Source organism: Maniola jurtina, chromosome 8 (genome assembly GCF_905333055.1).
Source record: "Maniola jurtina chromosome 8, ilManJurt1.1, whole genome shotgun sequence".
Lineage (NCBI taxonomy): Eukaryota > Metazoa > Arthropoda > Insecta > Lepidoptera > Nymphalidae > Maniola > Maniola jurtina.
Genome location: NC_060036.1, coordinates 2,214,933 through 2,229,312, shown reverse-complemented (window position 1 = coordinate 2,229,312; position 14,380 = coordinate 2,214,933). Strand labels below are relative to the sequence as shown.

Below are 14,380 nucleotides of genomic sequence, written 5' to 3'. Positions count from 1 at the left end.
ACAACAAGCTGCCAATTACGGAGTGATGAAGAATAGGTTCAATTTACATAACTCCATAGCATAGCATAGTATGATATAGATGCTTAGGCCACTTAGGCATCAAATCGGAGGTGCATAGTGACATTTACTCCCACTTGCTCGTAAACTGCTTATTTACAGAAGAAAGTATTTTATTACAGAGGACTGGTGTAATCAGCTTTTTACTGGCCGCACACCAGCAATTTCCAAGAGGACTGTTATAGAAATGACTGGGCAATTTCATACTAATGATGAGGTTCTTCAATTGAGTGTAGACTAACATAAATTAGATTGTTTGAGTAAGGTACACGATTTTATAAATATTCTGACTTATTGTTATTACTAACTACTTTTTTTTTTCATGACTTAGAATATATATTTTTTTTATTCTAATTCTTTTAAGTTCATTTTTATTTAAAAAACATTTTTAATTTGAGTTTTTTATTATTAATTTTGTTTTGTTTTTTTTTTATTTATTTATCATTTTTTATTAATTTCATTATTACTATTCTTTCCTTAATTTCATTTACCTTTTTTAATATTTTTCTAACAAGGTTTTTTTGTCACGTTCGAATTGACATGTTTCTGACTGTATGGTTTATAATAATAAACATTTATTTCGGAACATTTCATCCATATAGTGTTAGTAACAGGGCCTTATGAACTATGTTAGTGATTAAATTAAATTAAATTAAATCAAATTAAGTCAAATGAAATCAAATCAAATGAGTTTGAGTTTTTTTTTTTACTGTTTCGTCGCAAATGGGAGTAAAGTACTATGCAAGTCTCGGCCGAAATAGCTGTTACCGACCTTGATTTGTTTAAAAGAAGTCCTCGGCTTCGCCTCGGTCTTCCAATATTACTCGGCCGCTAATTGTTTTATTTCAGGCCTAGACTGTAATGTTCTATCTGTGCAATTTATATTATTTTTAACCCCCGACCCAAAAAGAGGGGTGTTATAAGTTTGACGTGTGTATCTATGTATCTGTCTGTGGCATAATAGCACCTAAACGAATGAACCGATTTAAATTTAGTTTTTTTTTGTTTGAAAGGTGGCTTGATCGAGAGTGTTCTTAGCTATAATCCAAAAAAATTGGTTCAGCCGTTTAAAAGTTATCAGCTCTTTTCTAGTTTTCTTGTAGAAAAGAAGGTTAGATAACCCTTAGGTTCATAATATTCAAGTGTCAATTGACAAATGTCAAGCTGTCAAGATGGACGTTGCCTAGATATACATAATTATTTATTTGAAAATGATGTTTTGGAAAACTCAGATACTTTGGATCGTAGGCGCGGAATAGTCCAAGAAAATCGGTTCAGCCGTTTGAAAGTTATCAGCTCTTTTCTAGTTACTGTAACCTTCACTGGTCGGGGGTGTTGAAATTTTTTAATTTAGACTTGTCACACTAGTTGCTCGACAATGCCATATTATACATCACCTGTTTTAGGTGACAAGTAAAGTACTTACGTGATTACATTTGATAAAGCTGCGGGGTTTTAATGATGCAATGATATCTAGGGTTGTAATGTGATTTGAATTTAGAAACATTCCGCATCCGAAGAAAGTTCCTGTTCACTCTAAAGATAGGTGGGTACTCAAAGTAGGTAGTCAAAGTAAACGATTTGAAATAACTTGGGTTCTGGAATCTGCAGTACGCTGAGAGCATTACTCTGTTGTTAAGTATTTAAAATCCTTTGATCTCTTTCTATTGTATTTCGTGTTTCTTTTTATGTTATTTTTAACTAAGTATCTAATTAGTGTAAGTGGCGCAGGCTCGTTCCAATCACACTAATATTATAAAGGCGAAAGTTTGTATGTGTGTGTGTGTGTATGTTTGTTACTCCTTCACGCAAAAACTACTGGACAGATTTGGCTGAAATTCGGATTGGAGATAGATAATATCCTGGATTAGCACATAGGCTACTTTTTATCCCGGAAAACCAAAGAGTTCCTACGGGATTTCGAAAAACCTAAATCCACGCGGACGAAGTCGCGGGCGTCAGCTAGTTAGATATAAAATAAAATAAATGAATAATAATGGCCACTCAACCAACGAGGCATTCATACTGTTTATGTATCGCTATCTGTCTACATTCAAAGCGTATACTAAAAAGGTCCTGAAGACGACTCTTTTATAGGGCGCAGTGCAGAAATCAATCACTAACTTTATATTGCCTCAGGCCTCGGGGAGACCCGATTCGCACATTCCCTTCCGAACTTTTTTCATGTGATTGTTTCCATTGAATTGCATGCTTGTGAAAATAATTTAGTTTTTAGATATTTAGACGCTAGTAACTTTTAACATAAGCAATATTTTCTTAAAATTAAAACATACGAGTATATTTCTTCGTTATATACACAACATTTAAAAAATTATGAAAATTGGACTACATTTTACGGGGAGAAAAACGTTATCGCTTTTTGTATGAAAATAACAACTAGGCGATCCTCTTTAGTCAAAAGACCTCAAGCAGAAAAAACGTCGGAGTAAACTGTAAACTGGACTGTAACTGGATAAAAGTAGCTTTGTAACTCTCTAGGTTTTTATGTCCATGTAAAACATTACGTCAATCTGTTGGTCCACCAACCAGCCAAGAAATAAGTAGAGTTGCACATTTATAAGGTGTGGAATGTCCTTCCGTGGTCCGAGTTACCTGCCTTTATAGCAAGAGTGAATATTATGAATCTCGTCATTGTTTTTCTATCTCGCAATAACAACTATCAGCCCAATGGCGTATTTTTAAGGGACATTGAAATTCTCGATCAACAATGGAAACGTGAGATTTTTGCAGAGCCATAAAGAGGTAATTGTGGTAACATGAAGTATGGCGGCACTTCGTCTCTTTCACTTTGGACCCCTGATTTTAACTTTTTATGTCTTGCTTCGAGGAAGGGATTTATGTTTGTTCCATTTATGGCCGATCATCAGTAGATCCCTCAGTCAAAGTTAACTGATGAGTCAACCGAGTCCCAGGGATCAAGAGAGATATTCAGTGAGAATACCTTCGATTGAAACGACAACAACGACGAATTATAGCTAACCATCGATTTACCAAACCTCAATCGATATCGCTAACGTGGGTCCTGTTTGCCATGAATTATGTTTCTACAGATTCTTTCTTAGCAAGTAGGTATCTACATCAGAGATAATGTAAAGAGAGAACCTTTTGCAAGTATCTAGTATCCAGAACGAGCCGTTTTAAAAAAGGGCCTCTTCACATACATAGTGCATACGGTTGCCCTATCCTACCCGTTTAAACCCAGCCACGCTGAAATAAAATATTCACAATGCTTAAAATATCTTCTGAAGCATACAAAGTTATACAAACAGCAGATAGAACACGCCCAGATGAAACTGTTTGTGAGCGCAATAATACAAGAGAGCATTTTCTGCAACCGCTGCTTCCAAAAGTGCATTTTGTGTTTGAACTGTACAAATGATTTGCTAAGAACAAACTTGAACTTTTAAGCGTTTAACATACAAATGGAATTTCACTTTTCCTGAAATACAGAATCTTACGAGCTGTATTAAAGCTAAATGTTTTAAAGAGTTTATATTTATCAACTAGATAATGCCCGCAACTTCAGCCAAATGGATCAGGTTTTTTTAAAACACCGTGGGAACTCTTCGATTTTCCGGGATAAAACGTTGCCTATGACAATTTATGGGACGCAAGCTACCACTGAACCAAATTTCATATAAATCGGTTAAACGAATGGATCTTTAAGAATCCTGTGGGAATTCTTTAATTTTCTGTGGTAAAAAATACTTAGATATTTTAATCTATGACACTAAATACTTGGTACTAATAAGTTCAAAATACCAAAATAGATAAATAAAAAGCCTCAAAATAGATGTCTTGTTCAGCTGACATTTTTAATACGTCCAGAAAAAGATCTGAGTTAGGTACTAACAAGTCGCACCTAAATAAGTTTTATTTCAAAATACGGAACCCTAAGAACTATATCGTATCATCTACGTCCGGTCTCTGGCAGGTCAGCGCGCCGCATCTGTTGGGGCAGCATTTGAGGGTCCGGGGGCAGTCCGAGTCGCCGGTGCACGAGTGGCTGCAGACCCACACTCCTCGCGGGAACTCCGGGCACTTGCCTGGCTTCACTGGATTTGAAAAACATAAATGAATTCATGCTTTATCTATCTATACGCATAAAAGTAGTGGGCGCTAACCATTTTGAGTCACCAACCAATCAAAATGTTTTCTAATTGAATTTCGAATGTTTTTTGTAAACATTTTCGAACTGAACTTGGAATGTGTTTTGAAAACATGTACGTTGATGAATCAAAATGGTTAACGCGCATTGAGATTTTGTTAATTAGGTACGTAACAGAGAGAGCACTACACATATCTACTCATGTGGCTATACTAACTTCATTCCACGAATAAGGTATGGCTGATAATATCCGCGACTTAGACGTGGATTTGGATTTTCAAAAATTCCGTATTCCGTGGATTCCCACGGAATACGGAATTTTTGAAAATCCCTGACTTTCTGTGATAAAATTATTCAGCCTATGTCACTCTCCAGGTCTTTAACTATATCTATGTAAAAAATCAAGTCAATCCCTTGCTCCACGGCGGCTGCGATCGAAGGAAAAACCAACAAACAAACACACTTTCACATTTATAATTATATCACTACGTTGACAGATTATATCAACGTATAGGGCAAATCGTTATGTATAGGAACTTGAGATTTGAAGACCCTTTGAGAGATCCTTAAAGTAGATGAAGATTTAAAATAAGTACATCCTATTTATTTAGTCGGCTTAGTGATTACCTAAAGAGGATCTTGGCGCCCAACACTAAGTAGAATCGGCGCTGCTTAACGCCAATCGGCCTTCCGAGGACGCACCTAGAGTGACTAAATGCGTCAGAGTTACAGGGACCACGCACATGTCGCCGCCGCGCCACACGCGGTTAGGCTGCACATTTCGCATGGTGCCGTGGGTTCGCAAGCCACTACATGTTACCTCGTCTATAGAGACTCACCTAGTGTGACGAAATGCCTCAGAGTCATAGGGTCCACACACATGGAGCCGCCGCACGCGGTGGGACAGCACATTTGCGTCGAGTTACACGGCGCCGTGGGTCCGCAAGCCGCCTCGCAAATTTCCACCGACAGTGTGGGCGGGCACGAACCTTTCTCACATCTCGAGTATGCCACGGATAAGACTGAAATTAATAATAAATTATCGACAGTAATTATTTTGGAGGAGTAACTACATCATGAAGTTAAAAAAAAGATTAAACTCAAGTCTACGCCGGAAAATCCATTTCTAGCGTTGATAGATGGCCTTCGATCCCGGGCACGTAGCCCAGGATCGAACCCGGACCCTTTAACCTCTAACCCTTTAACTTATCGGAGTTCATCTGAAGGAGCTGGAAGAAATCTCTGAGAGCTGTTTTCTTCTGTGTCGACTTCATACTCGTATTCTATTCCTATACAACAATTATTTGCAAGGAACCAAAAGCTTAGTTTGTTTTAATCCTCTGAAACAGACAAGTTTGTATGCAACCTATCTTTTTCCATACATATGTTTTTAATTGTTTATTTATCTGTTTCAGCGGTGGACTTCCGCAAGTAAACGTTCTATTACAACAACAATTACTTTTTTGCTACCTAAATAATTATAGAAAATCTTTAACTTTCGTAACACAAACTTTTGTAAACTTACAATATATTTTCTTTAATTATATCGTAGCACAAACCTTTTTTGTGACTTACCACCAGGTAAGATCGCAGTCAATGGCTAAGACTTACCTAACATAGTCACTGTAAGAGCTGGACGTAACATTTTATCACGCGTAATAATTGAAAAATCTTACGGTACCTAAACTTAATTAAAAAATAAATACTTAATTATTCTAGTAACAGTAACGAGACGTAACACGTTCGTGACACAATTAATGTGTGATATACTGATAAATATTATTTATTTATTACAATAACTATGCTCGATCGCTAAGTTATCACTATGTTTATATTACGTTAAAGAATTACGAGAAGTGTATTCATTTATCTATTTGTTTGGCCTTCTGCTATTCTGCCTTGAGACGCAGAGAGCTGTTAGATTGTAGAGCATTTACTCACAAAATTATCTCAAAACGGACTTTTTTACAAGGATGCTCGTTGCGTTTGTCCCAATCATTAAATTGGCGCTGGAACTGCTTTTAGTATTTTTGTCAATTCGCTAACTCTACCATTCTAACGCAGCTATTGTGAAAGTGTAACATGAGTGAGAGAGATAGATATGTTTACTTTAAAAATATTAATCCTTCGCCTTTGTACACGTTGTAGGAATGCTTTTTTTGATGCAACCGTGTGTATCCATATAGGTAGGCCTTACGTAATATGCATTATGACCACAGATCGGGCCCGGTAGAAGGGCTAATTTTCCAGGTCGGCTCGCCATAGGGCCTAGGGGTGACTAAGACCTCAGTCCTGAGGGACTGATTGGACAGAGAGTGCCAGAGCATATTTAATTCCAATACAGATTTTAATCAGCAGAGTCAACTGTAATAGGGATTGCATGGAACTAAAACTAATATTAATCTTTCTTTCTTTATTTGAATTAGGTATAATCTTCTAGCTCACAGACACAATATTGGTCTTAGTATTCTAGTTTTAAGTTTAGTTGATAATTTATATGAATTGTATTTTTATTCTTATTCTTTTTTTATGATTTTGTTGAACTGAATAAACTTTAATTAATTTATTTATTTATATGTAGTGCCTACTCAGTAACAAGAAACCGAAGATAGTAGTATAAGCATGAAACATCTAAGTGAAATATCTAAGCTAACCTATTACGAGAACTTACCCGTATGCTTACGTAGGTAGGTGCTGTAAAGCTATCTCCTCTAACTTGAAACTTCTCTCAAGCTCCGAGATACATACATACTTACCTATAGAGCAACATACTCTTACTTCTGGTTTCAAAAAGCGTACCTCGTACAAACTACAAAGACATAAGGTTGGAAATAATTTAGACATCAGATTTATACATATCGCTGCTTTGCATGAATAATGACACAGTCAAAAAAAAGCTGCAGGAGAGCCATTAAAATAAAACAAAATAATATAATTTATGTATGCTGAAAGGGTCAAGAGGCGTAAATATAAAAACCTCGATGGGTTTTCGGATTTATTCCTTTACTTATGCTATAAGGCCTACGCACCTGCCTTTCATGATTCTAGGTCAACGGCAAGTACCCTATAGGTTTCTTGACAGACAGACAGACAACAAAATGATCCTATAAGGGTTCCGGTTTTCCTTTTGAGGTACGGGACCCTAACAGCCGTATTTGCATCGCGTCTCAGTTTAATTTTGGTTGCTTTGGATGCTAGACATATCACATAATGTTCTTTTCGAGTAGGTAATGTTCTCATATTTTCAATATGCTTTTGAATCGTCAAAAGCATATTGTGTCAATATTATAACTACAGCGCCGCGCGCATATACTTACTGAATGATAAAACCATGACTGGTTTCCGAGAAATTGATGCCATTTTGCGGAGCATTGCACACTCTAGTGATGTAACATCTCATTGCGCTTACCTACGTCATAAAGCGATGTAAATCAAGAAGTTTAATCAAAGTTTAATATCTTGTAGAATTTGCACGGCTTAGACCACATTGAACAAGTAGTTCTAAAGTTTCCTATATTATTCATCGTCATCTGTCAACCGATAGATGTCAACTGCTAGGCATAGGTCTCTGTAGGGACTTCCTCAGACCACATGCCACGGTCTTGCGACACCTAACTCCAGCGGCTCCGTGCGTTCTTTTCTTGTTTTGATGTCGTCTGTCCAAGAGTCACTAGTTTAATAAGTACTTATACTCAAAGTCTTACTTACTTGTAATTCGTTTCTATTTAAGACTTAATTTTTAGTGTCGTTGTCCTTCGCTCTTTTATCCCTATCTTTCAAAGAACCTTAGACATATTATTTTATTTCAAAAAATCACCATCTTTATCTTCAAAATGATTATGTTGAACCTCCCAACCGGAGTCTTAAGAAAGCTAAATCGTCTCTCATCCGTCTTTGTACGGATAAACCGCAACAGAAAGATATATTTTGTTGGAAAAATATTAAGCGCAGCTTTATCGTGTCAGCTGTTATATTTAGATGTTCAACATTTTACAGCCATTTGAAAATCTTGTGACATCTTTTATTTTTATTTTTAGCGTACCGGACCTCAAAAGGAAAAAATGAAAAAAAGTTTATTACAATAAGATAACAAAAAGAAAATACAGAAGATACTTATGTTTGTAATTAATAATTATTATTAACGCCATTAATAATTAAACATTAAAATGACGAATTACTATTTAGGTAAGTCGATTGTAATTTGCACGTGTTTGTAATGAAGACTCCTTTCTTAGATACATAAGTAAACAGATGGATCTTTGAGTTAAAGAGCTTTAACTTGACTCATTGAATTTATAAGTCCGGATTTCATGGTTTTCCTTTCATTTCATTTATCAAGTTTTTTAGAGAGATTTGATCCTTATAATTGATCCTAACGATCTATGCAATAAAAGTACAGGTTGTAATTTTTAAAGATTTTAGTCGGTTCGATTCCCGGGTGTGACAAGCGAATTTTCGAACATCTTTGAATGCAGTTTTTTTTTCCATTCAAAAATAAAGGAATGTTTTCTTTGAGTAAAATTTTCCATCTACAGTTTTAAAAGTACTTTCCCTTCAGGTGGCATTACAAAATTCCACCCTGAATTTTAGATTGTGATGATCAAAATTATACTCAGGTTCGTGGAACCCAGGTGCAGCAAAAATGTAAAGAATATACTCGTAGTATTTTTTATTCATTCTAAATTCGGAACTTTCTCGTTTTAAAATTGCGCTGTGAATTCAATAAAAATCCTAAAATGGATTTTAAAAAGGTTAAGCGCAGTTTCATCCTTTTAAACTCGTTAGGGAGTTTTTATGCGGATTTACTGTTGGCACATTGATTGCTTGAGGGCAATCACTGTTGTTTTCATTTGGCCAAAATCACATCAATCAACAAGAGAGAAAGCCAAACAATACACAGAATACAATACATTTTTTTCGAAAAATGTAAAACAGTTTGTTTGATAGCATGTAAAGTTTATCATGAAGACCTCGAACTAAGATAGACGTTCCATATAAATGAGTCAATCCCCGCAATGTGGTTTAACCCCAATAAGATCCAACATTTAATTTGTTTGTATAATAGTTAATACTTTATATTTATATGTTGCTCTCAAACACCGAAAACGCTTATTGAGGGAAAAGATAGCTCACAACGCGTGGTGGTCACCGTAAAACATACACGTCGCGAAATTCATGTTATGGCTCTTATGAAAACGCACGTGAGCGCGTAGTGAGCGGTTTTTTCGCTCAGTGAACATTTTTGGTCTTTGAGCGTTAAAAAATCCGTATCCATACTATTAATATTATTTTTTAATAAATAAAATTGAAGTGTCTGTCTGTAATTTCGAATTAACTACCTCATATTAAGCTCATATGGTTATTTGAACGATACCATAACCGTTTCACCTGGTTTTAAAATTTTTGTCTGTCTGTCTGTCTGCCTTCTGTTTGAAAAGGCTAATCTTCGGAACGGCTGAACCATTTTGACGGGATTTTCACAGACAAATAGAGGATTGACCAGGGAGTAACATAGGCTACTGTTTTAACCGACTTTCAAAAAGGGAGTTGTGTTTTTCTACCTATGTACATACACCGAAATCTTCGAGATTTCTGAATCGATTTGCGTAATTTTAATTAATCGATAGAAGAACTTTGCGACATTGTTCCATAAAAAATTTGGATTCTAACTCCTCAATCCTGATGCTGCAGGGGACCTGACCACCAAAACTGGTGGGATTTAGAAACTGTCGGTTATAAATTGATTGATATTGAAGGTATCTATACCAAGTAAACACTTTGTCGTTGACTTCGAGGATCCAACTCCTCAACTCTGATGCTGTAAGGAATTGCATTCCTAAATCCAGGTGATCCCTCGGGATTTATAAAGGATCATCCGTTTAAATGTTTTTCTTGGTACAGAAACACGTTGTTTCCCGGGGACGGACTATTACGGATAGGCTATTTTTGCCCTGAGAAATCAAAAGTTCCCACGGGATTTTTAGAAACCTAAATCCACGCGGGCGAAGCTGCGGGCATCAGCTAGTCATAAATAAGCGCAAATACTTGTTAGTCTGTCTGTTACCATTTTGACCGATCGGCGAAACAGCGCGATAACGATGATCTTAACAGCATATTGTCGGTCGGTAAGTAATGCGAAAACTCATTGTTTCATTACATATGAAACTGCAATGTTTTATTTGAAACAGAATGCGGGTTTAATTTGCTTTGAAACCGTTTAATGAAAAGGGAATATTTGGAAAATGGAAATATATACACAATCATTCCGCCTGGATGCACACGTGTATTATTTAAATGAGAGTGTATTTTACAGTTTTACGTAAAATGATACACTACATTAATTATCCCTAATTAACCCTAATTATCTGATACCCGTTATATCCATTATAATAATTAACCTCATAGACAGACTGAATCGAGCTACAATAAAGTGTTCAAGGTTCGTGTATCTGTATGAATTTCTTTAATCCATCATAACTTCTAAATGCTTGACCATATTTGAATGTAAGTAAGGGATATCGTTAAAATCCCATCATCCCATTTCTTAGATTAAGGAACTGCAAGCCCTAATTCAAATGCTTATAAAGCGCTCGTGCGCTTATTATAAGCGTTGCGTTAAAACCCGGCGTTGGCGGGTATTAATGCTGTACGCGTTAAAAAAGCGTTGTCGTGTGAACAGAAACTTGGGAATGCATTTGTTCTATTTGAACGTTTTTATAACGGACGTTAAAAAAAGCTCTCGCATGAATGAGGCCTAAGCATCCCATCCCACCGAGTGACACTGTCTATATTTTTTTTGAAAATTCAATATGGCGGCTGTATGACATTTTCACAAAGAAACTAGTTACCTACATAGAATAAGAACTATTACATGGTACATCTATGCATTTTGAAATGTGAAAATTTTACTTATTAGTTCGTTGGCAGGTCAGTCGTGTTTTTTTTTAGTTACGACTTGTTATGAACTAGATGATATAAGTTTTTAAAAGCCCCGTGCGAATGACTTAATTTTCTGGGTTAAAAATAGCCTATGTCCGTCTCTGGGATGCAAAGTATCTCTGTGCCTATCAGTAAGGTAGCTTGCCACCTGGAGACAGATAATCACGACTTTTTTTTATAGAAAATCAAAGAATTTCCACGAAAATAAAAAAATAAAAAACTTATATCCACAAGGATGAACTCACTGGCAGTATTTTTTGACGGACGATCTTAGGTTCTGGAACAAATCCCGTGGGAACTTACTATTTTCAGAGATAAAAACCCTGAAAATACTTTCATAGTTCCTACGGGATTTTTCCGTAATACAGGTTTTCCTAGTGCGGGTGTCAAAGCACTCCATCGGGTTTGAACATTTATTGTGTTTACTTTTTCGGTGTTCTTTCATTACTGTAAGGAAATTTTGCTTGGTTGAATAAATATAATATACATACATTAAATCCTAAATACACACAGGCGAAGTTGCAGGCACCGTCTAGTATTCAAATTGCAAAACGGCATAATAATATATTTAAGAAGGGTCTCTCCGTCACTTTCCATAGAAACGTAGTTCCAATTTCATTTGAATATTAAGCAACCAAAGTCCATGTAATTTTGCAGACATATTCTAGAAACTAATATATATGCCTGTGGTTTTCCAGATTTCTGTTAAAATATTCGGTTTCAAAGTTACACGGTCATAAAAATTCACATACAAATCTTTGAGCCCCTGTAATTTTAAAACTACATATTTTTAGAAATATCTAAAACACCAAAGTCACAGATATTAGTTTCTAGAATATGTCTGCAAAATTTCATGGACTTTGGTTGCTTAATATTCAAATGAAATTGGAACTACGATTGTACGGAGTAAGAGACGGAGAGAGCCCTGTTAAGTAATTCTTCTGAATTCTTCTGAATACCTACGTAGTACGTAGCATTTAGCGACATAAGACAGCATTCTGATTAAGGAGCATGACAAAGTCTGCCCGTGAGATTCTTTAATTTGGTATTTCGCAATTGGTATTCTAATTCCGACAACGGCAGTATCATCTTCACAGGATTACATAAGAATCTTTAGGTACTTGAAAGTGTTCAGTTTAAGAAATTAGTCAAAATAATGAGTTTGACATGAGTTACTCACAAATTAGTCGATACTATAGCTAATTTCTTAAACTAGACCCTTTCAAATAAAGATTTTTATATAAATCTGTGAGGATGATACTGCCATTGGCGCAATTAAAGTGCCATAAGCCTACTTTTTGAATTAGTTTACAAATTGCGAAAAACCAAATTAAATTTGAATTTTGCGGGCAGACCCATCGCATGCACTTTATGGTGGAAGCGACGGGCCTGTCCGCGAAATTCAAATTTAATTTGGTTTTTCACAATTTGTAAACTAATTAATTTACGACAACGTCGGTTTATGGTATTTTAATTGCGACAATGGCAGTATCATCCTCACAGGTTTATATAAAAATCTTTACTTGAAAGGGTCCAGTTTAAGAAATTAGCTCTATTATCGACTAATTTGTGAGTTACAGTCGATACTAGAACTAATTTCTTAAACTGGACCCTTTCAAGTAAAGATTTTTATATAAATAGGTGGGGATGATACTGTTATTGTCGCAAATAGAATGCCATAAGCTACTTTAGTTTACAAATTGCGAAAAACCAAATAAAAATTGAATTTCGCGGGTATGACTCGTCGCATCCACCTTAAATGGACAGCCCGCTCCGATTGAGCGAAGCGTGGCCGCGTAGTCGGGGAATTCAATAGGAAAAATCACTTTTTTCCTATTTTCTCCACTTTGCTTTGTCAAATGGGGATTTTTTCATTTGCTTTGTACGATAATATATATTATATATTATAATGTTATCTTCAGAGAAGCGTTATTTTGTTCAATTTCATCTTAAATTACATACTTAGTTAAATACTTACAAAAGGCTTTTTCTGACTGACTAACTGACTGACTGGTCTATCAACGCACAGTTTGAACCGTTGAAGTTTCTGAAAATAGGTTAATTCATGACTAGAACCGGTGTAAAAAGGATGAAAGTTCACTGCCTGTGAGCCGTGACAACTCGAACTTCATTTCTCGCAGCACTGCAGTCCTCTCGTCGTGCCCGCGCATGCATGCAACTGGGTCGAAAGATCGATACCTAACTCCAAATCATCATAATAATCCTGGTATGTAGGTACCGTGGATAGTGGGTATATTATAATCCATACCTACTTTAATATTATAAATGCGAAAGTGTGTCTGTCTGTCTGCTATTTTTTCACGGCCTAACAGTTTAACCGATTTTGACGTTTGGTACAGGGTTAGCTTATATCTCGGGGACGAACATAGGCATACTTTTTATCCCGGAAAATCAAAGAGTTGCCACGGGATTCTTAAAAACCCTTCCGCTTAACAAATTTGTATGAAATTTGGTACCGAGGTAGCTTGCGTCCGTGTAACTGACATAAAGCACCTTTTTATCCCAGAAAATCAAACAGTTCCCACGGGATTTTAAAAAACCTAAATCGACGCGAATGAAGTCGCGGGCATCCTCTAGTTTATGTTATAAAATTACCACTAGGTCAATTAAGTGGAGAGATGATTTTTACGAATATGACGTAGAGAGTAGAGACAGAGTGAGTCTTGGTATTCACACTAGCTTGTACATAAACTAAGAACTTAATCCCATTTGTTTCCCCCCGGATACTTGTTGCTCCGCTTGATTGGATAACTTTTAAGTAATAAATGTTGGGTTCCATATATTCTTGTTCCGAGTTTAACTTAATTGCGAAAAGTTTCATTACATTCACGAAGCAGACATGGCATAGGGTATGTCATGACACGGGCAAGCTGGAGAGCCTCCCCTTCCCCCCTTCCCTTTCCATTCCCCGCGTACTCTATCTATCTAATTTACTAATGTATTAAGTACCTCCGGCCATTGCGTCCGTTTACTTAGAGACACTTAGACACCACCGTTACTGCATCAATCGTCAAATTGCTGAAAAGCCGGCAACGCATTGGCGGTTCCTCTGGTGCTTGTTGGTATAGTACTAGCTGATGCCCGCGACTTCGTTATATATAGATAAATCGTTATATATGGATATAGGCTTTTTTAAATCACGTTGGAACTCTTTGATTTTTCCGGATAAAAAGTAGCCTATGTATTTAATCCAGCGTATAATCTATCTCTGTTTCACAGCCTAATTCATCTAAT

The 14,380-nt window shown here is 36.2% G+C and overlaps 1 protein-coding gene across 1 annotated transcript; it reads right to left on the bottom strand.

Annotated features, from left to right (window-relative positions):
- Window positions 1–3,874: 3,874 nt before the first annotated feature.
- On the bottom strand, window positions 3,875–5,997 carry LOC123867417 (waprin-Phi1-like). Its single transcript, XM_045909414.1, has 3 exons — window positions 5,798–5,997; window positions 5,026–5,208; window positions 3,875–4,133 (listed from the first exon to the last, which is right to left on the bottom strand). Exons 1-3 carry the CDS (start codon window positions 5,829–5,831, stop codon window positions 3,979–3,981), a joined length of 372 nt encoding a protein of 123 aa, XP_045765370.1. The 5' UTR covers window positions 5,832–5,997; the 3' UTR covers window positions 3,875–3,978.
- Between the last annotated feature and the right edge of the window lie 8,383 nt (window positions 5,998–14,380).

What these genes read in the sequence shown, in the direction of transcription:
- LOC123867417 (XM_045909414.1), bottom strand. Translation starts at nt 5,831, where the DNA reads ATGTTACGTCCAGCTCTTACAGTGACTATGTTAG. An exon ending in TCTTACAGTGACTATGTTAG is followed by an intron (nt 5,209 to 5,797) that starts GTAAGTCTTAGC and finishes TATTAATTTCAG; the next exon opens with TCTTATCCGTGGCATACTCG. An exon ending in GAGGCATTTCGTCACACTAG is followed by an intron (nt 4,134 to 5,025) that starts GTGAGTCTCTAT and finishes TTTCAAATCCAG; the next exon opens with TGAAGCCAGGCAAGTGCCCG.